Source organism: Vulpes vulpes, chromosome 9, assembly GCF_048418805.1.
Source record: "Vulpes vulpes isolate BD-2025 chromosome 9, VulVul3, whole genome shotgun sequence".
NCBI classification, from domain to species: Eukaryota; Metazoa; Chordata; class Mammalia; order Carnivora; family Canidae; genus Vulpes; species Vulpes vulpes.
Genome location: NC_132788.1, coordinates 39146839 through 39172050, shown reverse-complemented (window position 1 = coordinate 39172050; position 25212 = coordinate 39146839). Strand labels below are relative to the sequence as shown.

Below are 25212 nucleotides of genomic sequence, written 5' to 3'. Positions count from 1 at the left end.
TTTTCTTCCCAGCCTTGTATCTCCAAAGGAAACTGACCTACTTCCAGAAATAAAATAACTAAAAATATGTGCACCTTATAAAATCAAGCCACCATGTGCCAAAAAGGAAATTGGTAACAAATTAAGAATGCCAGTCATTTGTGTATTTTTTCTAAGACATTTCATCTCATTTGTGTAACATTAGAAACGGGTTCATTGAGAAGAAAAGCCGGGAAAGGAGTACTAACAATGCTTGTATTAAAATTAATTGGATGACATTCTGCATAGGCTTTCTTTTTTTAACTCATTAGGAAATTTAGAAAAGTGGATGAATTTCAACCGTGTTTAGCTTATTAATAACATATTCATTAGAAGAGACACTATAATGATATCAAAGAACTCAGCACAATACCTGGCACATACCAGACACTCAATAAATAGTAGTTATTAACTGATTGGACTTCAGTCTTAGAGCTACTCAAGCATATTTCCTAACATGAAAACATTAAAAAAAAAAGAATTTCCTTTTAATTAAGTAATGAAAGCTAATAAGTTGGAGACTCTCCAGATAATAGTTACATTGTATAGAATTCACAATATCAAGCAACACTGTAAAGCTGGGAAGTGGCCTGAAATACTTAACAAGTCTTAAGGTGTTATCAGGACGCTAACATTTTTAGGATATGGAACTCATTACACATTTTTCTGCTCATTTGAATACTACGCAATGCAGAACCTTCTTTCTTTATTCTTTCGGTAGAGACATTTTGAGGAAATGCAGATGTGAGGCAGTATCCAAGGACTTTTAAACAAATATGAAGTTTAATTCAATTGTTTCCTGAGAGATTGACTTCTTGCAAAAGCCAAAGAAAATCTCTTACTAATCCAAAAGGTACAAAAAGAAGGTTGAAACCATAAAACAGGGGAGGGCTTGGTTTAGAAAAGTTAAAGTCTTTGGACAGGGATAATTACTGGGAGGCTGCGCTGTGAATTCCAGCATTCCGCTTCTGCTAAAATAAGCAGCACAATGGTCCTTTTATCTTTTTATGTTTTTACCAGGAGACTGGTGAGGCAGCTTTGATGAAGGAAATTCCTATTTACATCAAATCTAAACACCCAGGATAAATGGGCTTTTCCCCCCCTCTGACCGGGTCATAAAAACGATGATCTTAATAATGTGAAATCCCAAGGAACCTGTGATCTAAAGTGTCTTCTGAATTATTTTCATAAATAATATGAAACAATATTCAAGGAACCTAGGTTTGTAGCCTGGATGTGAAACAATGTAATTCCTTACTGCATGACAAGATGAGACACTTCTCCACCCTCTCTTGCTCTGCAGGGAAAAGCCCCACCCCACCCAGCAGTTCCTCTTAGTTGTGGGAATCCCTCTAGAGTGTCCCCTTGGCAAACTCCTTCTTCCTTCCAGTGACCACAAGGCTGGTGTGGTTTCCTTGTGGCGCCTCTAGCTCTTGGCAGCGCCACCTCACATGCTGAGGACAGAAGTGATACCCCTCGTGCCTGCAGAAGGTGCTGGTGGTGACACTGCCCCAACCAAACCAGACACTGAAGCAAAGTCAAGACCACCAATGGTGGCACAGTGGAGCTTCTCTTACCGAGGTATGAAAGCTGCTGGCACGTTTCTGTGGATGGCTGGTGTGTTGATTTTTACATGGTGACATCCAGAAACAGCCTGTTCCTCTCTTGCATCTTCCCACATTGTGGAGCACCTCTCACCTTAAGTCTCAAGTAAGGGTCTGTGCAGGTGGGGCCATGGGAGGCTCTGGTGAGGAATTCCCTTTCTCTGAACTCACTATCCAAGGATTCTTTCCTAAGCACCACTTTTTTTTAAAGAATGTATTTATTTATTCATGAGAGACACACAGAGACATGCAGAGACACAGGCAGAAGGAGAAGCAGGCTTTCTGCAAGGAGCCTGATGTGGGACTCGATCCCAGGACCCTGGGATCATGACCTGAGCCCAAGGCAGATGCTCAACCACTGAGCCACCCAGATGCCCTGCCTCACTTTTTAAAAGCCTAAGCCTACCAGATATTTTATATTCAAGCTTCGATACTCAGAGTGGCTTAAATATTTAGGTAAGTTTTACTGGTTTCAAATTCCTTACAATTAACACTTCAGTTCAATATTGAGTGTTTTTCTGCCTGCCACATACACATGCTCAGTGCATGTTTATTGACTGGGCAGACTGAGCTCACTTATGTCCCACACTGAGGGGACTCAAAGATGAGTAAGATTTGATTTCTGCCTTCAGGGATTTATTTCTAGAAAAGAAGACAAAAGGAATCATAATGTCAGTTATATCAACAGAGACAGGAATAAAATGTTTGGTGGTTAAGTCAAACATGGATCTGTGGGATAGTCCACTTTGAGCAATCAGTTAGCCATACTCTATCTGCCAACCATTTTGAATCAGCACACATTTACCGTATCTTATTCCACATGGACATGCAGTTTTCTCAAACTGTTTTTAGCACATATCCCTGTCATTTCAAGTCATCCCTCTATGGTCCATAGATAGAGCTCTGACCCGGGCTGCCTTGCATTTTAAAGAAGACCTCACAGTTGTCTTAGGGCATTCCTGATGGTTAGTCAGTTGGAGGGAGTAGGGGGAGCAGGGTATATGAGGCTGCTCTGGATGCCATAACAGCATACCACAGACTGGGAGGCTTAAACAACAGAAATTTCTCACAGTTCTGGGGGCTGGAAGCTTGAAATCAAGTGCTGGCAGGATTGTGTTTTCCTGAAGCTTCTCTCCTTGGCTTGCAGATGGCCACCTTCTTGCTATGTCTTCACAGGATCATGCCTCTGTCACACCTATCCCTGCTGTCTCTTCCTCTTATGAGGACAACAGTCCTATTGGATTAGGGCCCCCCTCTTGTGAACTTTCATCATCTTCCTAGAGGCCCTATCTTTAAGTATAGGGATTAGGACTTCAACCTATGAACCTGGGGGTGTGGGGAGTAGGGATGCAATTCAGTCGGTAACAGAAGATCCGCAGCATTAACTTAGGGGCTTGGAATTATACTCAGAAGTACCTGGATGTGGCACAGGACTTCTTAACTGATTGTCCCTCCGTACTATTCATTTCTAAGAGAATAGAGACTTGACATCGGTAAACCTGCTTCAGAACCTTCGTGGGACACCATGGGCAGATGACTAGTTTCACAGGAGCAGTCTTCTCCTTTCAGTTCCAGATTCTTTCTTATTGTGGTAAAACACACATAAATATTGCCACTAGTGACATTTGGCGCATTCACAGTGTTGTGCAACTATAGCTAATATCTAGTTCCAGAACATCTTCAAACCTGGAAGAAACCTCATACCCATGAAGCAGTCACTCCCTTTCTTCCCCCACTCCACCTAACCCCTGGTAACCACATATCTACTTTCCATCTCTATGGATTTCCCTATTCTGGATATTTCCTATAAAGGGAATAATGCGATATGTACCTTTTGTGTCTGGCTTCTTTCACTTAGTATAATACTTTCCAGATTCATTCATGTTGTAGCACGTAGCAGTTCTTCCTACCTTTTTGTGGCTGAATAATATTCCAATTGTATGGATATACTACATGTTGTTTATCTGTTCATCAGTTGATGGACATTGGATTGTTTCCAATTTTTGGCTATTATGAGCATTTGTGTACAAATATATACAGGGACATAGGCTTTCATTTTTTAAGATTTTATTTATTTGAGAGAGAGAGAGTGTGTGTGTGTGTGTGTGTGTGTGTGTGTGTGTGCACTAGTGGGAGTAGGAGCAGAGGGAGAGGGAGAGGGAGAGTCTCAAGCCAACTCTGTTCTGAGTGTGGAGACTGACATGGGGCTCGATTCCACAACTCTGAGATCATGACCTGAGCCAAAATCAAGAGTTGGATGCCTAATTGACTGAGCCATACAGGTGCCCCCAGGATCATATGTTTTCAATTCTTTTGAGTACATATACATAGGAGTGGAATTGCAAGCTCATATGGTAATTCTATGTCTAACTTTTTAAGGAAATGTCAAACTGTTTTTGCACAGTTTCTATTCCCACTGGCAATGTGTAAGGGTTCCCATTTCTCCATATCCTCTCCAATCCTTGTTGTTTTCTGATTATCATTATTTTTATTATTGCCATCCCAGCAGGTATGACATGGCATCTCATTGTGATTTTGATGTTCATTTCCTAATGACTAACAATGTTGAGTATTTCTTCATGTGTTTGTTAGTTGTTGGAGAAATATGTATTCAAGCCCTTTGCCTGCTATTTGAGTGATTTGTCTTTTTGTTATTGATTTGTATATACATACTCTGGATACTAGACTCTTACCAGGTATGCAATTGGCAAATATTTGCTGTAGACTTTTGATGCCAGGTTGATTTTGTTTATGCCACCCTTTTAGATATTCCTGCATTACTGGAAGACGTCCTGGCTGGCTTGTAACTCTGTTTTCCCCCGAAATAATAATAACAATAATAAACATCAAAATCAATATAAAAATGGTTCATTAAAACTCTGGAGTTAGGGGTAAGGGTGTGGGAGGGAAAGAAGAATGTCAAATGTTTAAAGTCAATGGTAGATGAGAAAAAAAGATTTTTTTAAGATTTATTTATTTATTTATTTATTTATTTATTTATTTATTTAAGAGAGAGAGCACACTGGCATGAGCAGGGGGAGAGGTGGAGGGAGAGGGAGAAGCAGACTCACTGCTGTGTGTCCAGCTGGACTAGGGTCTGGAGACGGGGCTCAACCTCACAACCCTGAGATCATGACCCAAGCCGAAATCAAGAGTCTGTCACTTAACTGACTGAGCCACCCAGGCAACCAGAGGAAAAAAAAAGAATTTAAAACATGGGAATTCCTTTGCGAAAGTCAGGATATTAATTACAAGGAAAAAAAATAGGAGGATGAAAGATGAGAAATTTAAAAGCAACAAGAAAGAATTTTTTCCAAAAAAAAAAAGAATTTTTTTTCAAAATTTAATGACCATTTTTATTTTCAGATGAGGTTAGGTAACCATGAGGCAAAATTAAAAGAAATGTAAATTAGCATATTTGTTTGGGTTTGAGGTCTCATTTGTTAACACAAACACTTTAACTTAAAAGAACTTCTGGCAAACCAAATGTGAATTTTCAATACTACTCGTATTTATAAAAGAGAAAGGGAAAAAAATGAATGAACCCAGTGAAAGCCATTCTTCCTAAACAGACTGCTGACTGGTGTACAGATGGTAAGAACCTTCTGCTCTTGCTGAAACTTCCAGAACAACGCTGTAGCTCTTGCAGCATTTAGAACTGCCAGCCAAATGAAATATGATTACCTCCATATGATTTGTGTCAACTCCAGTTAGCAAAGGTATAAGTAATCATTTCTTTAGTTATAGGACTTTCTACGTGTACTTTTGAAGATATGTCAGCAGTTTGCATTTAAATCAATTGCATTTTATTCATATATAAAGGCACAGACTGAAAGACAAAATTACCTGAAAAGATACTTCTGCAGTGAACATCTATAGAATTAAACTTTTTGAGAAGGAAGAGGGCACTCTTTCATATGTGTTTAAATATATTTTGGCAGTCGGCCTGACATTTAGTTTTGATTATAATAAATTATTATTACAACTACCTATATGTTATGTTTTCTAGTTATAGTTTCTCAGAAGAGACTACTAAAATTAGTTTAGGCTCTCTGTTAAGGACAGTGAGGGAATTTCTTTTTATTTCTTATGGAATGAGCAAGACCAACTTAATACTTCCCAGTAGCACCTCCCAGACAGAAGCACAATAAGTATTTGACAACTTATTTTATACAATTTTAATACAACATACTGGAGACACAAATTAAAAGTAAAAACAACCCAGAGGGAGGAACAGGTGATTTAAAGCATCCAAGCCTTGAAGACAATCAACACCACATAAAGTAACTATGAAACAGGCCTTAGGGGCACCTAGGTGGTACAGCGGTTCAGTGTCTGCCTTTGGCTCAGGGCGTGATCCCGGGGTCCTGGGATCGAGTCCCGCATCAGGCTACCTGTGTGAAGCCTGCTTCTCCCTCTGCCTCTGTCTCTACCTCTCTGTGTGTGTCTCTCATGAATAAATAAGATCTTAAAAACAAAAAAAAAAGAAACCGGCCTTAATTTTTTTCTTTTAAGATTTCATTTTTTTTTTTTTTTATGATAGTCACACCCAGAGAGAGAGAGAGAGGCAGAGACATAGGCAGAGGGAGAAGCAGGCTCCATGCACCAGGAGCCCAACATGGGATTCAATCCCAGGTCTCCAGGATCCTGCTCTAGGCCAAAGGCAGGCACCAAATCGCTGCGCCACCCGGGGATCTCCTGTTTCATTTTTTTGGAGAGAGAGAGTGAGCGTGATTGGGGGGGGGGGGGCGGGGGGGGGGAGGAGCAGAGCAGGAGGGGGAGGGAGGGAGAAGGAATCTCAAACAGACTGCTGACTGAGCGCAGAGCCTGACACAGGACTGGATCTCACGACTCTGAGATGATGACCTGAGCCAAAACCAAGAGTTGGAAGCTCAACCAACTGAGCCACCTAGGTGCCCCAGGTCTCTAATTTTCAAGGAACAAAGGAACATATCAATAAAAAGGACAATGAATTTGTTCATAGCTCTGCACTTTGAAACTTACCGGTGACCAAACTTTGAACTGTTTGGGAAAAATATATTGTGTTGAAACTGTGGCACTACTAGGTCACCGAATCAATTCCAACATGAAAATGTTCAATGTTGCTTTCTTCATAAATAAATGCTGACAAACTGTCATGTTTTGGACAAGAGGATAATGGATAGTGGAAGAACAGTACGGTATAGGTACTGGCTAGAGAAATGTACAATTGTTTTGCATTCACTTTTTTCCCCCCAAAGGAAACAAAAGGTAAGGGTATCGGCCCTCTGAACTCCACCCAAATCAATTTATGGTGCCACAGGAAAATAATGATACCTAAGCATCTGGAGATTGGCATAGAGTTCATAGTTAATCCAGGGTTTACTGTGGTGGAGACTGTGGAGACTAGCAGTGAGGCAGACTGGGCTAGAACTCTGATGCAGTCCAGGCAAACGGACAATTTCTATGTGCATGGGTTGGGCCAGTTATCCTCACTAGGAAAATGAGGATAGTGACTATGTCTTTATAGGTGTGTTGCCCAGATTACATGAGGCTATGCAGGTAAGCCTCAGCTCAGGGTCTGGTGCAGAATAAGCCCTCAGTAAACTTAGCTAATAGGATCTATGAAGAAAATGACTCAGTCTGAAATAATTGGGTCTTCCCTCACTTTCTTCTGGTCTAATTTTTTTTTAAGATTTTATTTATGAGAGAGAGAGAGAGAGAGAGAGAGAGAGAGCGAGAGCGCACAAGCGTTGCAGAGGGAGAAGCAGACCGCCCATCCAGCGGGGAGGCAATGCTGCGCTGGATCCCAGGGCCCTGGGACCATGACCTGAACCAACATCAGCCGCTTAACCAACTGAGCCACCCGGGCGCTCCTCTTATGGTCTAACTTAATGCCATTCCTCTGAAAACTTTTCTGACCTTCCCACCCTGGTCACGCCCAGGTTATATGCTTAAATTGACCCTGTACACTATCAGTCACAGCCTTTATCATACATTATCTTTGTTTATTCAACTCTTTTGTCTCTCTGTCCAATTTGTTTTGCCCCAGGGACCCGGAGCTCTGTTTGAAGGGAATATCCATGATGTCTGGATTCTCATCCCTAGTACCCAACAGAGTCTACTTACTGGAAGACTTTAACATGTGTTTGTTGGATGAATAATTTGTCACTGAAATTTTGTCAACGTATGGGGGTTAAGAAAAGTTGGTGGCGGGTGCGTTTAAAATACATAATTTTATAAAGCTAAAAATGCCCCCTCCCCACCCCCCCAACAATGAAATTAAGCGCAATCCTTGGAGAGAGGCTTAGTGAAAAGAACGAGGCAGTCACTGGGGGTGAGTCAGGGTGGGTTTGTTCCCTTTGATCTGATTTTGCTGGGCCGAGGGCGAGAACTCCAAGCGCCTGTGTGGGCGCCTGGGGCCGGCCTGCAGGGTGCCCAGGGGCTCTTGGCGCAGCCGAGAGCGCAAACTGCCCTGGGATCCGCGCCGCTCGGACGCTCGGACGGGACCTTCGCGGTCACCGCATCCCAGGCTCCGCTTTAAAGACGAGGCCAACAGGGAGCAGCGCTTCCCTCCGGGAGGGGCTGGCCCGAGTGTCAGGTCTGCTGACTTTCCAGACCGCGTCGGAAGGGTCGCTCGTTCTTTTAAAAATAATCGCTGCTGCTGCTGCGTTAATAGCACCAGCACCTGTCGCTCCAGCTTCCGCAAGGCAGAAGCTATTAATTTCTCCTCCATCAAAGCCGCGTCGGGTCTCGCGCGCCCTGGCCTCCCCCTCGCGGCAGCTGCCTGCTCCCCTGAGGCACGTGTTGCACGGAGGCACCTTCCTGCCCCAACCCAGTAGTAAACGGCCACGGCCGAGCAAGGGAAGAGAGGCCCGAGCAGGTCCTCCAGGCCGCGGCCACGTCCGCAGCGTCGGTCCCGGGGCCCCTCGTCGCCCTGGCGCAGGCCCGGGGCGCGCCCTGCACACGTCCCGGTGGGCGGCCTGGGGCCCGCCGCGTGGCAGCTGCGCCCCTGAAACGGGAAGCGATTCTAACCCTTCCTTTAGCGGAAGTTTTGAGGGTCGGATCGAAAGCCGGGGGCCTTCCCCGCCCGGCGGCTCCCCCGCGCCCCGGTCCTCCCGCGGCCCCGCAGGCGTCGGAAGGCCCCGGGGCTCGCGGCGTCTGCGGCGTCTGCGGCGTCCGCGGCGGCGGGGAGGGGGCGGCCCGCAGGCGCATGCGCAGCCGCCCGCGCCGGCCCCTCTTAAGAGCGCGCGGCGCCCGGGCGAGCGCAGAGGGAGCTGGCGCGGAGCCGGGTCGGGGCTGTGCGGGCGGCCGCCGCGCTCCGCTTCTTCCGCGCCTCCGCGCCTCCCCGCCTCCCCGCGGCCGCGAGGGCCGAGACTTCCGTGGGAGGCTCCGGCCCGTGCGCCCCTCCCGAGGGAAGCGGAGGCTGCCCGGCTCCCACGGGAGCGAGCTGCCGCCGGAGAGGCGGGGCCGGGGCCGGGGCCGGGGCCGGGGCCGGGGGGGGCCGCCCGCCTGGACCCGCGCCCGGCAGCAGCCGCCCGGCCGGCTCCCGGGGCTGCGCCGGGGGCACTGGCCCGCGGCCCCGCGGACGCCCGGCGGCGCGGCCGGAGCCATGCGGACGGGGCTCGGGGCCGCGCGGGCTGAGCGCCGACGGCCGCTGCACTTGCTGCCCGGAGCCCCGCGCGCGCCGCCCGCCTCCGCGGCCCCTCGTCGCCGCCCGGGCGGGGCGTGAAGGACGGAGGCGCTCCCCGGCGCGACTCGGGCGCGGGACCCCGAGGCCTCCGGCCCGCGGCAGCGCCCCGGCTCCGGGCGGGCAGCGGCAGGGAGCGTCCCCTCGGGGATGCGCGGGGAGGCTCGGGCCGCGGGTGACGCCTCCCGGGGCCGCGGCACGGCCGCTCCGGGGCCGCTCTGACCGCGCGCCCCGACAGCCCCAGCGCGCCCGCCGCCCGCCGCCCGCCGCCCGCCGCCCCCCAGGCAGCGCCCCCGGCGCCGGGCCGCCCGGCCGAGGGAGGGATGGCTTAGGCCTCGGGCGTCCTCCGCTGCGGACCGGCGGCAGGGGCCGGAGGCGGCCGCGGAGCCCGCGCCGCGCCGGGAGGCGCCATGTGGGGCGGACGCGGCTCGCCCGCCGCCGCGCCCCCGAGCGCCGCCTCGCTGCTGCGGCTGCTGCTGGCCGCGCTGCTGGCGGCGGGGGCGCGGGCGAGCGGCGAGTACTGCCACGGCTGGCTGGACGCGCAGGGCGTCTGGCGCCTCGGCTTCCAGTGCCCCGAGCGTTTCGACGGCGGCGACGCCACCATCTGCTGCGGCAGCTGCGCGCTGCGCTACTGCTGCTCCAGCGCCGAGGCGCGCCTGGACCAGGGCGGCTGCGACAACGACCGGCAGCAGGGCGCGGGCGAGCCGGGCCGCGCGGACAAGGACGGCCCGGACGGCGCGGCAGGTAGGGGGGGCGCGGCGGGGGCGGCAGGTAGGGGGGGCGGCGGGGGGCGGGGGGGGGGGCGCGGCAGGTAGGGGGGGCGCGGCGGGTAGGGGGGGCGGGGGGGGCGCGGCAGGTAGGGGGGGCGCGGCAGGTAGGGGGGGCGGCGGGGGCGGCAGGTAGGGGGGCGCGGCAGGTAGGGGGGGCGGCGGGGGGCGCGGCGGGTAGGGCGGGGGCAGGGCGGGGGCGGGGGGGGCGGGGGGGCGCGGCAGGTAGGGGGGGCGGCGGGGGGCGCGGCGGGGGCGGCAGGTAGGGGGGGCGGGGGGGGGCGCGGCAGGTAGGGGGGGCGCGGCAGGTACGGGGGGCGGCGGGTAGGGCGGGGGCGGGCGGCTGGGGGCGCGGCGGGGGCCCGAGCGGGAACGGCACGGGGCTCCGGGCTTCAAGGAAAGGGCCCGGCCCAGCTGTTAACTCGTGCTTAGCGGCGCACCGAGCCTCAGTTTCCCCATCCGTCACCCATAGACTGGCTGGGCTGGGACTTTGCGAAGAAAACTACGCACCCACGTAAGGCAGCGTGGGGTGCAGACGGCCGCGCAGGCCTCCTGGCCGGGGACCTCGGTTTCCCCTGCCACACCTCCTGCCTCCGTGGGTCTAACCCCTAGTAAGGGTGAGCGTCGTGGTGGTACCTGGGGAAATGGCGAGGGCGCCTCGTCCATGGCAGGCAGCTCTCAGGACCTTCCCGTGGGATGCTGCGCTGTGCCAGACCCCGGGGCATTCCCATCCCCTGGAACACTTGGCTGCAGGGCCCGGGGCCTCTCTGGTTTCTGGGCGGTTCTCCTGACCGCTCAGACTTAGTAGGTGTGACCTTAGAGCCATGCCCAAGCTTGCTCTTTGTGGTTTTAGTTGTTTTTTTTCTTTTTCTTTTTAAAATTCTGTATTTTTTTCAAGTTGCCAAAGCCAGAGCTGGAAACCTAAACAAATCCACGAACGAATTTGATAGATTGCACTTCCGTCATTCTTCAGAAACCTCACAGACTGTCTCCCTTGAGGGTCTGCACTAGTGTGTGCTTGAGGACCGAAGGGAGGATTTAGCATCGGGCTAGAGGTAGAGGGCAAATGGCAGCCGCGTCATGGATGGATGTCTCCTTCTGCAGCTGGTTATGCTAAGGAGAGGACGTCTTATCAGTGCGCTGAGCCAGGGTTTAAGCTGCCTGAGCTTTGGCACTGCGTGGCCCCGTGTTTACAGAACTGTCTCCTGGGCCTGGTAAAAGGCCACTCTTCAGTGCTGGTCCCTTTGCAGTCAGGCTTTTTATGAGCAAGTTACTCCTATTGTCCCCCAGCCTTGACTCTGAAGAGTACAGAACCGAGAGTAGTGGGATCCCTGGGTGGCGCAGCGGTTTAGCGCCTGCTTTTGGCTCAGGGCGCGATCCTGGAACCCGGGATCGAATCCCACCTCGGGCTCCCGGTGCATGGAGCCTGCTTCTCCCTCTGCCTGTGTCTCTGCCTCTCTCTCTCTCTGTGACTATCATAAATAAATAAAAATTTAAAAAAAAAAGGACATTTAAAAAAAAAAAAAAAAGAACCGAGAGTAGTAATTCCAGAACAGGTGCCATCTTAAAGCTCGAGCTCGTTGTTGCAGGGTGTGTGGTGGTGGGATAGAACCTTTGAGAAATGAGCCAAAGACAGAACTGCTCCCTTGGTGTGTCTGCTAAGTTGGGCTCATCAGCAGTCTCTAAAGAGTTGGGGTTGACTTTGGACAAAGCAGGAGGCAGCTGACGTTTCATGAGGCACATTTCATGATGTGCGTGGGTGCCTTCTTCACTCTAGTTTTAAATCTTTTTCCTGAAAATTCTGTTCTTCTTACTTCTCTCCTACAGTCCAGAAGGACAACATGCCTAATCAAGTGGTGCGGAGAGTTTATGGGGAGCACTGCATTCTTCACCTCTGTGCAGTTATTTACTTTCCTTGATAAAAATCCTGGAAGGAGAAATAGTTCTTTCTGCCCCAAACTCATTCTGTGAACTTACACTGCTTTCAGCTAGTTTCTGCTATGTTTGGAGCATTTTTTTTTTTTTACTTTTGTTTACATCCTAATAAAATATTTGGAGAATGAAATATTTATCACCTGCATCCCTCCTCACTATTTGTGAGGACAGACTTAAGTTTGAGCAGTTTAGTTATTGTAGGAATCTTAGAAGTCTAGATTGTTCCTGCTAGCCTGTTAGGTCTGAACACCTGCTGTGCTGCGAGCTCTGGAGCAAGTGTTTCTACCTGTTAAAGGGGAGGCACTGTGTAAATGCAGTGTTTATTCCTCAGCAGTGAAGGTTTAGGAAATCGCCAAATGCCAGCCTTTGGTGAAATACCTTTGGTGAAATACCAAGCAAAGTTTTACTTCATTAGGCATTATTCTCCCAGGACTCCGTGTGGCCCTATGTTCTCAAAACCCCACCGTCAGGAATATCAGAGTGCTGATAATTAGAAAGGCCACTGCTCTAGGACACAGTTCAAGGGTTCTTGATGAATTGACCTCAGAGGTGCAGGAGAAATGGGCCTTTCCCCTAAGTGCTGTCCTGTACACTGTGCTGGCCCTGTGCTTGGCTGGGACTGGGGAGTCCTGGTTCCTGTCCTTATGTATTTTCCGATCAAATAGTCAAGGCAGTGGGCGGGAGCACACCCAAAATACCGGTGCCTGGGTGGCTCATAGGGCTAAGCGCCTGCCTTCGGCTTGGGTTATGATCCCTGGGTCCTGGGATCAAGCCCCGCATCAGGCTCCCTGCTCAGCAAGGAGTCTGCTTCTCCCTCTGCCTCTTCCTCTTCCCTCAAATAAATATAATCTTTTAAAAACCCTGATCCTTTGTAACATAGGGTGGAAGCCTGCAGCAGTGGCCCTGAGGCATTCTGCAGCCTCCTCTCTGTCCCCATCAGCCAGTGTGTCTGGCTTCTGGAAGCCCTAGAGTGCTAGCCCTATGGCTTCCAAAAGGATGTTTTAAGTAAAAGTGGAGCTACCAACTAAGGAAAGATATTATTTTCATCTTTCACATTGTTTTTGCAGAATAAACCTCACTTGTTAAATATAATGCCTACTGCTCTATGGTCTGCAGGCTTTCCTTGTGGCTCTTCACACACAACCCAATGCTGTTAAGTCCAGGTGTCACCAGTCCACCTCGGCCACCCTGGTCCCCCCTGGGTGCCTTCTTGATCACTGGGGGCGGCTCTTCCTGGAACAAAGGTCTCATTGCTCCCAACATTTGTTCTCCTTGGTCCATTGTTTCGTGCTGACCTGTAGCCTGGAATAACTGCCCTCTTGGGAAGTCACTTCCTCCCCTACCATGCTGCGTGTGTGGTAGGCCCAAGGACCAGTCCTCAGAGGCAAGTGAGTGTAGAGGGTGCTTTGTTTTTTTGTTTTTTACCCTTTGACCTCTGCCTTACATTACAGGTTTGGTCAAAATTTAGGTCATGGCTAGAGCTAAATTTTTTATTTATTTTTTTAAAGATTTTATTTATTTGTGTGGGAGAGAGAGAGAAAACATGAGCAGGGGGAGTGGGAGAGGGAGAAGCAGGCTCCCTGCTGAACAGGGAGCCCAATGCAGGGCTCGATCCCAGTACCCCAGGATCATGACCTGAGCCGAAGGCAGATGCTTAACTGACTGAGCCACCCAGGTGCCCCTAAAAGAACAGCTTAAAAGTGGCAGAAGAGGTTTGTAAAGAATATAATTTTCTGGGGGGAAAAAAAGACTCTTAAACAATGTAATTCATTTCTATGCAGGTCCTACAGCTATTTGTGAGGACAGACTTAAGTTTGAGCAGTTTAGTTATTGTAGGAATCTTAGAAGTCTCAGGACATAAAATTCATATTTTTGCTAAATTGGACATCTGTCTCAGCCGTGTTGGGTAGGCCAGCCTAGCTGCGAATGTTAACCATTTTGCTCTGGGTGGTGCCGAGGGGGCCCTAGCACCTGCCCTGAGTGCCTGCAAAGGACAGGGCGTCCCATGGGCTGCTAAGAAGCACACAGACCGGCCCAGCCAAGGAGGCCCAGCTCTGGTCCTTCAGTGCTGGGTGTGGGTGTTGCTCATTTATGTATCTCTGCTGCCAAGCACCTATTTTTACTGCATTCTTAGAATAAATCATGATGATGTGTTTTTATCCTTTAGTCCCCATCTACGTGCCATTCCTCATTGTTGGGTCCGTCTTTGTCGCCTTCATCATCTTGGGGTCCCTGGTGGCCGCTTGTTGCTGCAGATGTCTCCGGCCTAAGCAGGAGCCCCAGCAGAGCCGCGCCCCCGGAGGGAACCGCCTGATGGAGACCATCCCCATGATCCCCAGTGCCAGCACTTCAAGGGGCTCGTCCTCCCGCCAGTCCAGCACAGCTGCCAGCTCCAGTTCTAGTGCCAACTCGGGGGCCAGGGCGCCCCCAACAAGGTCACAGACCAACTGCTGCTTGCCCGAGGGGACCATGAACAACGTGTATGTCAACATGCCCACAAATTTCTCTGTGCTGAACTGTCAGCAGGCCACCCAGATTGTGCCCCATCAAGGGCAGTACCTACATCCCCCATACGTGGGGTACACGGTACAGCATGACTCGGTACCTATGACTCCTGTGCCCCCTTTCCTGGACAGCCTGCAGACGGGCTACAGGCAGATCCAGGCGCCCTTCCCTCACACTAACAGCGAACAGAAGATGTACCCGGCTGTGACTGTGTAACCCGGGGCGCGACCAGGCTCCTAATGAGACAGGAGCACGGAGAAGCTATGCACTTGGACCAAAGGATCTAAGTGGAGGTCTGCCCATGTTGCTGGTGCGGACAGCCCCCTTCTCCTCGATGGCTTCATTTGCCCCCAAGTGTATGAAACATTTCTTTCCAAGTTAGCCTTTCTGGATGTTTCCTCCCAGCGCGTGACTGATTTCCGATGGAAAAAAGCATCATCTGGAGATGCCCATGTTGTTGCCAGTGGTTGTGTGACAGATGCTTGGGCCTTATATGCTCCTGAGGTCTGGCTGTCAGAAGAATTTTGTGATGGGATAGACTAAGGGTTCTCACTGTATCCTTATTATTGTCTCTTCTTGTTTTTTACTGTACAAGATCAGAATACTTGTTCTCTCCCTTTTGCCTGGGTAAGATTTTTATAAGCATCCAAGTTTCAGGGGAAGATGTAAAGAACAAAACTATTATAAAGGGAAATCCAGTAGGAACTCCCTGAGATTAGTCCTCGATCTCAGTGTTTCACAGGCACATCTTCATTTCATTGTAAAAAGATATATATATTTTGTCTATTTTTGTGCTTTTGGGGGGGTCTATTTTGTGCTTTTTTACCTTGTGTAGAGATCTTATTACAAAGTGATTTTCTACATTAAAAAGAGACGGAAAGAAATTGTATAGTTACTTAACCAATGACATTTCAGAACTCTGGGATTATTTCAATCTTGGAAGTAGCCAGTGGCGTAGTAATACAACCATTCATCTCACTCTTGATCATATCATCTAGTTTTCTGGCATTAGAGTGACATCTGAGAAGTAATTAGATGTTTTTTTTTATTGAAATCCTAAACAGTCACCTGCTACTTCTCCAAGTTACTTTGAATTTTACCGTGTGGTATGGCTTGTCATTCATTCTATTTGGCTTCAGGATCCCCATGTCTGTATGGTACTGTGTGCAGGTAATTACTGTTATAAATGAAGATCAGCATTTCTGCCTAGATCTGATAAAAACATTCTCTTGTTTTCCTATAAAAATTCAAAGAAATGGTTTACAAAGATACTTCATATAGCTTCTCAGCCATAACCTGAGACTTGGGATGAAATTTAAACCACAAATAGAATTCACTTTGCAAATCATAAGGCTTTTTATAGTCTTGTTATCAAAATGGCTTGTTTTTCCAGGCAGTGAGGACTGTTGAGTCAAGAGAACAGCTTTTCAAAGAGATACTACCTTTCTTCCCTCTTGAGGTTAGTTTTTGTTTTCCTCTCTTCGTTCTCAACAAGCACTGTATTCATTACTAGTGTTCTGAATTATGAAATTTAAGTGAGTCTCTGTATTGTTTACTTGAAAGAAGTAAATCTAAGTATGTGCAAGCAAATTTCCAACTGCTGGCAAAACCAAGATTTGCAATTAAACAAAAACGTTGTAAGGTATGGTCTTACACACATTTATATCTATCGTTTATTTATCTACCCGTCCATCCGTTCATTATCTACCCTATTCTCTCCTCTCTATCATCCCCCTCTCTCATGACTGAATGATGTAAAACCATTGTTGGCAAGTGGTATCAATGAAGATGCTCAAATTTTTTTAAGCAACAAAGGCAGGGGAAATCATTTTACTTACTAATAAATATTTTATGGTATGAATTCCAAGGGAGTTGGGTTTTTTTCATTTTTGTTTTACTTGGTAACTTTTCAGATGGTTTATTAAAACTAGTAACATAATAAAATGGCTAAAGAATGATAAATACTGCTTTCTAGAACCAAGAGCCTACCTTTAAAAGTAATCAATATCAGCAAAATTTATATGTGTATTCTATTAGTATTATTTCATGTATTCCATGGAAAGTGTTGACAACACAAAAGATTCAGTCTTTTGGGATTATTGTAGTATGTGGCTAATGCATGTTCTAAACCTTGTCCTTGATGGAGGATTCTGGGTTATTAAAGTAAAATTCCTAGAAATGTGGAGATGAAAAGGATCTCAGGGATCACTCAGCCTAGAGATTGGCAAACTCTTTTTTTTCTGGCAGGAGCCAGAAAGTAAATATTTTAGGTTTTGCAGGCCAGATGGTCTCTACCAACTATTTGACTCTGCCATCGTCACACAAGGCAGTCATGGGGATACATAAACATAGGGAGTATGGCCGTGTTCCAATTAACACCTTACTGATGGACACTGATGTTTGAATTCCATACAATTTTCATACGTCACAAAATACTTGTTTTTTTCTCAACAATTTCAAAATGTAAAAACCATTCTAAACTCTCGGGCCATAAAAACCAGGCAGGGGGCCAGATTTGGCCATTGGTCTTTGCTCATCAATCCGTAGTCTAGTCCACCCTTAGCTGACGCAGGAGTTGCTCTGTGACATCTTAGACAGGCCTTTCTTAACATAGAGGGACGGGGAGTGCTGGCTTCTCTGAGACTGTTCCTTTCCTACGTGGTATTAAATATGCTGAAAGCAAAAGTGCATTTTAACGAGTTCTTCACCTAGTGAGTGAGGGCTTCCAGGTCTTTCCAAAAGTATAGATAACATCATTGGAAGCACCCTCAGGTCTTTTCAGTTTTGGTAAAAACACTCAAGAAGTTGAGCTTTCAAAGTAAAAGGTCAAACAGTTGGTTTAAGAATACCTTCCATCCTATCATGAAATCAGAATCTGTAAAGTATAGTTTGCACCCAGGAGAAGTATTTCAATGTCGGGGGGCGGGGAGGGGGGGAGGAGCAGTTACAAACAGAATAGGTTGTTACTGTACATTTTCTTTTGTATCTAAACCTTTGGATCATGATGGTTCTGGGGATTTCTGTATTCCTCTGTGTGGGTTGAAAGAAGTAATTAGCTCTTTCTGTCCATTTAAGGGCCTCGGGGAAGCTGCTTATCTCCTATCGTTCCTGCTGTGGCTGAAAAAGTTACAATTTAACAATAATATCAACATCCAAAGTGGCAAAAAGACCATTAAGACAAATGCACGTAGGTCTGGCGTATTTACTCTGCAATACTCCTAGTTTCAGGCTAGAGTTCCACTTCTGATTATGTTCCTAGCTGCATGGCTAATATTTCCCATATTAAATTTACCACGAGCTCATTTTTCTCAAGACTGCACAGTCTTTATTTATGAATTCTATGATCTTTTCTCCTTGTTTTATACAAATTAGGGTTTAAGTTGCCTTCAGAAGTGCCTTCTGCCTGAAGAAACCGTGACAATCAGAACCAAGTTGGCGAGGAAAGTTAGGGCAGATGTCGGCAAATGGACTGGACACGGGAGAAAAGTTTCAGTGGTGTGAACAGTTAGGACAGGGAAGGGTCTGGCCCCTGCCTGGTAACAGCACTCGCACATACTCCCTGTCTGCCTCAGAGGCCCTGTTTCCTGCAAATTCACATTCTGTCTCTACCACGCACACCCTCAGTGATTGAGTAAAAGCCATTTAAATGGAAGAGCAGCCTACTTGCCTTTGATTGCTTATGCTTTTTAAATGCTTAAAAGGAATACGTTTGTTTCTGTTGAAGGGACTTCAGAACCCAGACTTCTCACTAATTTAGCCTGGGCTTCTTCCGTCAGAACTGGCGCATTCAAATGTGTACTCTGTATTTTCCTACACCGTCCACTGCAGACCTCTGCTGGAGGTATGTGCTTGGCGAAGCTTGTCAGAATTTGGGGAGAAGGCTTATGACGTGCAGACAGAGAAAGTCCACTAACCCACCTGTCATTAGGATGGACAAGGAGCAGCCCAAGAACTTGCCCGCCCTTCTGGACCTGCTGAGTGACTGCTAAGCCAAGAATTTATGAGCAGTAACAGCGAAGGGAACTTTCTAGGATTCTTAAAACCTGTGATCACTTCCCCATTCTGCTTATGTCCCTTGCCTCTGGAGCAGGAGACAAAGCGTCCGAGCAAGCTGTATAATCTTGAGGAAGCTCAAGGCAGGGAGGAGGTGGTGGCAGTGGTTTTCACAACCCAGGGAAGTGCTTGGGCTCCCCGGGGGGCCGGCAGTAGGTCTGGACCTGGCCACTGGGGAAGGTGCACCCTTTGTGTTCAACTTTGAGCCCCTTTCATTTTTAAAAGGAGCAGCCTAAATATTGCAAGGAGGAATAAATCATGCATACAAATGAGAACACCATTCCTCATCACTCAACCTTAATCCTCCTTTTCTTTTCCTTCTTAGATGCTAGAGCCTTGAGGACATTTCCACCCTGCTACCCCTCGCCCTTTCTCTCTGTTTTAAGAGCCAGAGATCAGCTATTTTCATTCAGCCTATTCATTCCAAAATACTTATATAGAAAATTTCTTTTGCCTTCTGAAATGTTTTTCTTAATTGAAAACATGAATGTTACTGGGCTTCAAGTGCCTTGGAGGAGTTGAGTCGGTGAGAGATGACAAAGAGTTAGAAATTATTAACTCTTTAACCAAAAATTAGAGATATGCTAGGTAAACATTTTTTTAGTGCGTGATTTGCATTTGCTTTTATTTGCCCTCTGTTCTTCCGGATAGAATCCTTTATCGGTGAGAGATGGAAGAATTAAAAACCCTAGAGAAACAGTTACTCCTGTCCAAGAAGTTCAGTGTTTTTGATTGTTGACTATAACCCCACAGCACCATGACGGCATAACTCTGAGATAACGTTACAGTTTTACGCAGGGAGTTGGCAGTGCGGGTCACTGTGCTGTTCACAGTTTAAATCTTTAGCATGCCTTCAACATTTCTACACCAAATTGAAGGAACTAGACTCAAATCAAGAACAAGAATTTTAAAATTAATGCTTTAAAAAAAAGCTTTTAAATGAGGGATGATAAAAGGGGTAAAAAGTTTATGGTGGCAGCCTTAAGATTGATTTTAAACAGAAACCTTGCATCCCAGTTTCAACTATCTTGAAGTGTAGGTCTTTTCATTTAGAAAAATCATAGGTTACACAAAACATTATTTACTCAGACATAATAGCTGCAGAAGACTGATTGCCATCTGCAACATGTATATAAAATTACCACATGTGTATACATATGTGTACAGAATGATCACAGGAAAATTTGAAACAGAAGTAACTTATTCTATGAGGCTATCTCATTCAACTCTGGTCTCAATTCTTGACTGATTTTTTAAAACCGGAGCTGGTATGCATCGCTCATCTCTCCCTGTCTCATCTGTAACTGGTTCTGTCGCACTTCCTCTGGAGATGAATGGACCCTAGTTAGAACCCATCTCCACCACCGGCCGTGTGCCTTCAACATAGGCTTTCCTGTCTCTGACCCTCTGGAAAAGGGGATCTGCAACACCTACCTCCTCAGGTTGGTGTGGAGACAAAGGACATAGTGTAGCTCGATGCTAGTGGCATCTGATAGGCTTTTATAATACACATATAATTTAATTTCTTTTCAGATACTTTTAACCTGCCCAATACAAAGAAACACATAATTTATATTGACAAAATATGTCACAGATGAATAGATAGATCCTTAGAACTCCATTAGGAGGTTTTCCTTATTTTTCTTTCAATAACCAGTTTTACCTGCGTTAGTATTTCTAGTGTTGCCTAAGAGATTTGCACAGAATTGGTTTCCTGTGACCCTCAAATCAATACCACTTTTTGTGATGCCCGAAATGGCCTGTCTTATTTCTCTGTGCTGTTGCCGTGTAAATTCACAGGATCTTTCTCCTCCCTGTACCTCCACTAGCTCTGGCTGTACCTATGGAGCCTTTCTAGACTGCCGGTTGGCATCCCTCTGAACCAGCTGGGGCTCAGTCAGGAACATTCACTGCATCATTTTCTACACACAGTAAAGCACACAGTCTTCAGCGTACAGCTCAATAAACCATCATCAAGGTCAAGAGGCAGAAAGAATTCTGTTGACAGTTCGCTTCAAAGACAGGCTCTGCCGCAGTCTCTCACCATAGGTGAGCTTAACCTGGTTTTGAACTTCATGCATATGGGATCACACAACACATACTTTTCCATGTCCAGCCTCTTTCGCTCTGTGTTGTGACTGACGTTGGAGGGAGCCGCAGTGCCTTTTCACTGCTGTGTAGTATTCTAGCATAAAAAATGCCATCGATATACCAAATTGTCCTCTCTACTGTTGGACATTTGGGTTACTCCCAGTTTGGGGCTGTTACAAACATTTTTAAACATGTGTTTTGGTGAACACGAGCACTCAGCTCTCTTGGGTGGAACTCCAGGAGAGGAACTGCTGTGTCGGGATATACGGATGTTTGCCTTTAGCAGATGTGGCCATTGTCACACCAGTTATTTGCGACAGAGAATTTGTAAAAAGAGATGGTTAGACAGGTGTTAAGGAACTGAAACAGCAAAAGGGGAAACTGAGGTGATGTAGAGCTAGTGATGACTTGAGGCAGTTACTACCTCTAGGGCCAAAGGAACAAAGGGAAGAAGTGGGGGGTGGGGCAGGCGGGGTCTTAGAATCCAGGAAAGGATTCTAAGGAATCCTTGAAGGAAAGGCCCTGTCATGCTGAGAGGGGGCACCTGCTGACTGGGACACAGCGTGGTTGGCTCTGGGAATGCCAAATTTTTTTCAAAGCTGGACACTGGTGCCAACTGCTGCCAAGGTGAAGGCTGTGTCTGTGGACCCGGATAGGTCAGGAGACAGGCAGGACCTTGCCCTTGTGTTGCCTCAGCCTCTCACTCTCCCTCTAGTGCCCCCTGTTGGCAGAGCCTAGATAGCCAGCGGGGGCTCAGCTGCCCCACCGCAGTCCTACACAGTAGGGTGGGAAGGGTGGGGGTGGAAGTCAGTAACTGGAGTCCTTCAAGCTGACACTAGGCTTTGTGACCCGAATGGGTCTTAGGATTTTCCTCCTCTTTCTGATGTGCATGTTGCAAATATATTAATCTACTTATGACAGCTGTGTATCAAGTCAGTGACTGGGAGAACTCAGTGTGTCTCATTTCAAGGCAAAAATAAAAACTCAATGTTCCATCAGAACTGGTTTTAATAGCATTCCTTGGGCAGCTGCACTGGTCGGGACTTGGCAGGCGTCTTTTTGAGGGCCCCGCTTGAGCATAGTCCTTTGTTTTATTTATAAAGCACGGACTTGGGAGGATGTGGGAGTTGGATCCAAGTTCTTCTTCCATCCCTGACAAGTGTGTGGCAAGCCAGGACGCCTCTTGGAGCTTCAGTTGGTCAAAATGGGACTCAGCATCACGTCTGCTCAGGGGGCAGTCGTGTGGGTTGACATAATATGGCAGTGCTGGCTACCTCAGTTTTCTCCATCGTGGTACTGGTTCTGTAGGCTGCCTTTCGGCAGCTCTGCTTTTATGTAAGTGGGGGTCTTTTGGCTAAATTTTAAACTATCTTTAAAACCTCACCTTGCCGTATTCTTTGTTGATCCTTTGTTGTTCTTCTGTCTTCATGTTATCCAGTAAACCTTAGAGATTGGGCTTTGGGAACTAAGGGAGGTAGAGACTGGGGAGGGCACAGTGCTGCTCTCTGCTCCTTTCACACACACTGGGTGTAATTCCCCTTTGTTCTCTACAGCACTTGTGTCACGCTGCTTGGTGCCACATTGAATTATGTAGGTGTCCCCTGAGATGGCGAGTTTCTCAAGGATGGAGACTAACACTTCAACTGTAAATGACGCCTCTGCACCCAGCACAATACCTGCATCCAGTGCACATGTGGTTAACGCTTGTAGAGGTAGAAAATGTATTTGGACATAGAGATTTTAAGCATTTCAAAAGGAATTTATTGAGACATCCTTAGGCCACGGCAATGCCATATTTATTGAAAAGTAGCATCCAATATAACTTGACATTATGGACTGGCACACAGATTTTTCTCTGCTCACAAAAATTTTCAAATAGCCATTCAGTTAACAATGCCTGAGACAGAAGAGAACTTTAGTCCTGTTTTAGATCCTTCTCATGGCAACCTCTGTAAGAATACTTGCTGCTCCCATCTAGATTTTTGTGACAGGTTGACTCCCAACATTTGGTCCAACAGAACTATGTGAGGATGGCAAAAGTTTGAAGTCACTACAGCCATCTTAAAACAATTTCTCCTGATAATAAATTGGAGGACTAAGAGTGATCTGTAGTGATGTATTAATCACTCTAAGTTTTCATTTTCTTCTTTTTTTTAATCAGTACAATATTTCTGTATTCATTTTAATTTTAAGAAATTTGTTTTCAAAGATTTTATTTATTTATTCATGAGAGACACAAAGAGAGAGGCAGAGACATGAACAGAGGGAGAAGCAGGCTCCCTGTGAGGAGCCTTGTTGCAGGACTCGATCCGAGGACCCCAGGATCACGACCTGAGCCAAAAGCAGACACTCAACCACGGAGCCACCGAGATGCCCCAAGAAATTTTATATCTAATGAAAGGTGTTTTAGAACAGGACTCCTTTGTTGACTATCTAAGGATCAATATGCATTCAGGAATCCTTTACTGAGAAGTATGAGGAATTCATGTAGTTCAATGACTGCTGTTTTTCACAGTATAGTTATAAGAAAACACTGTGCTCAGCAAACAGTAGTCCAGCCCACATCCAGGCTATGATTAATAGAAAGTGAGTTAGAACTATGTGAGAACCTCATGGCTACAATTCACTTTGGAGCACTGCCCGTGGTGGTGTTCAGTGCACCTAGTGGCCTGGATTTGCCGTAGAGTAGAATGCAGAATGAGGAGGCCCCTTGACATCATCCACAGGGCGCGTGCTTCCCGAAACACGTGCATACCTCCCCACATGTTGCTGCAATCATTTCCAGGTTAGCAGCCCAGGCCCCTTAAGGAACCAAGAATAGGGCTCTTCCCAGACCCAATCTGCAGGCACCCTGATCACAGTCTTCCAGCCTCTAGATGATGTTTGTTGCTTATTAGCCAAATAAAGTTTCGCTGTTTGTCAGCCACCCAGTCGACAGCATTTTTGCTCTAGCAGCCCCAGCTAAGACACCATCTGTCCTGCACAACATGGTATCGGCTTATATATTCTTTGGGGGGTTTTTTGCTTTTGTTTTTTTAAAGATTTTATTTATTTATTTATTTATTTATTAGTGACACAGAGAGAGGCAGAGACACAGGCAGAGGGAGAAGCAGGCTCCATGCAGGGAGCCCGACGCGGGACTTGATTCTGGGTCCCCAGGATCACGCCCTGGGCTGAAGGCAGCGCTAAACCGCTGAGCCACCAGGGCTGCCCTATTCTTTTGTTTATTGTCTGCCTCTCCCTCTAGAATAGAAGCTGCGTGTGGCCAGGACTTTGGCTCAGCTCTACACCTCAACACATCTTCCATCTGTGTTGGAGGACAGCTTGTGTTCCAAAGGGCAGCGAGAAGGGGTGTCTGATACCCTCCCAGCCCGGGGCCCTGGGGCGGGCAGAGTTCGAGCCCAGTGCAGGAGCGCACACGGGCGGCACCACCCATGCTCTCCCCCATCAGCATCTTAGCAGTGAAGGCCCCGGGTTCTCAAACTTCCGGCTGTCTGGTCAGTGGACTGACAGAGCCCTGCAACTTTTCCCTTCAGCATATGGTGGCAGGGAGTGGCTTTTCTCTTGTCTCCTGACACAGGGACCGTGGTAAGCCTTTCCACCCTTTCCACGGCATTGTCCAACCTGCTTCGCAAAGTTCTCCAGAAGAAATTTTTTCTGTTGTGTTCTTGAACATTTGCGTCTGCTTCATTTTCTCCACAGAGCTGGTGTGTATGTGTGATTACACACACATGCTCCTACACACACACAGTTTCACGGGCCTCCTGCATGTGTGACTGAATCTCCCTCACGCACCAGGGTAGGTGCCTTGGGGGGCACCCTCAGCGCCCAGCCCCTCAGTGCCTGTCAGCAGGCCTGTCACCACGTTGACAGGAAAGTGGGATCCCATTAAAACATTTGCCCAGGGGTGTCTGGGTGGCTCTGTGGTTGAGCATCTGCCTTTGGCCCAGGGTGTGATCCTGGGGTCCTGGGATCGAGTCCCGCCTCGGGCTCCCTGCTTCTCCCTCTGCCTGTGTCTCTGCCTCTCTCTCTGTGCCTCTCATGAATAAATTTTTTAAAAACCCCACATATTCCCAGCTGAAGTATTCATGAAATTTGCTCAGAGGTGGATTCTTTTATAGCCGAGGAAGGGTCTCCCCCTAGCCCCCCTCATCCCACCCCCATCTGACTTTAAATGTATCCGTGGAGCGAATCCCAGGCCTTTTCCTGCAGCCGTCTTTGTAAGGAATTGCAGGCAGCTTCTCTTGACACCGGGAAGGGGAAAAAGTGGCATGAACAGCTTTGTCGGTGGCTAAGGGCTGTTCTAGTTCGGCTCGCAGCAGCTACCACAGCCTCCATCCAAGGCCCTTTGGAAAGCGACAGCGACAACCATGGGTCCCCCTGAGCCACGGGCAAGGTGCATTAGGTCAGCAGAGGAGCTTTAAATCAAACGAAACTTAATACAGGCACGGCTGCTATTTTGAAAGTTGGGAGAAAATCAGGAAATTTCTAGGCAATTAGAGTATTTCAAATCAAAACATGTTTTCTCCAAAGGAGAGGAAAGAGTACAGGTAGTATTCAACGTCAACAA

The 25212-nt window shown here is 47.6% G+C and overlaps 1 protein-coding gene across 1 annotated transcript; it reads left to right on the top strand.

Moving 5' to 3' along the window:
* The first annotated feature begins 9593 nt into the window (after positions 1 to 9593).
* SHISA2 (shisa family member 2) lies at positions 9594 to 16359 on the top strand. The gene is made up of 2 exons (XM_072719836.1): positions 9594 to 10035; positions 14161 to 16359. The coding sequence occupies exons 1-2, from the start codon at positions 9702 to 9704 to the stop codon at positions 14712 to 14714; spliced, it is 888 nt and encodes a 295-aa protein (XP_072575937.1). The 5' UTR covers positions 9594 to 9701; the 3' UTR covers positions 14715 to 16359.
* Positions 16360 to 25212: the final 8853 nt, after the last annotated feature.

Bases quoted from the DNA above. Each gene is read 5' to 3' on its own strand.
- SHISA2 (XM_072719836.1), top strand. From the start codon at position 9,702: ATGTGGGGCGGACGCGGCTCGCCCGCCGCCGCGCCCCCGAGCGCCGCC. The intron at 10,036-14,160 runs GTAGGGGGGGCG...TTTATCCTTTAG, and splicing joins CGGCCCGGACGGCGCGGCAG to TCCCCATCTACGTGCCATTC.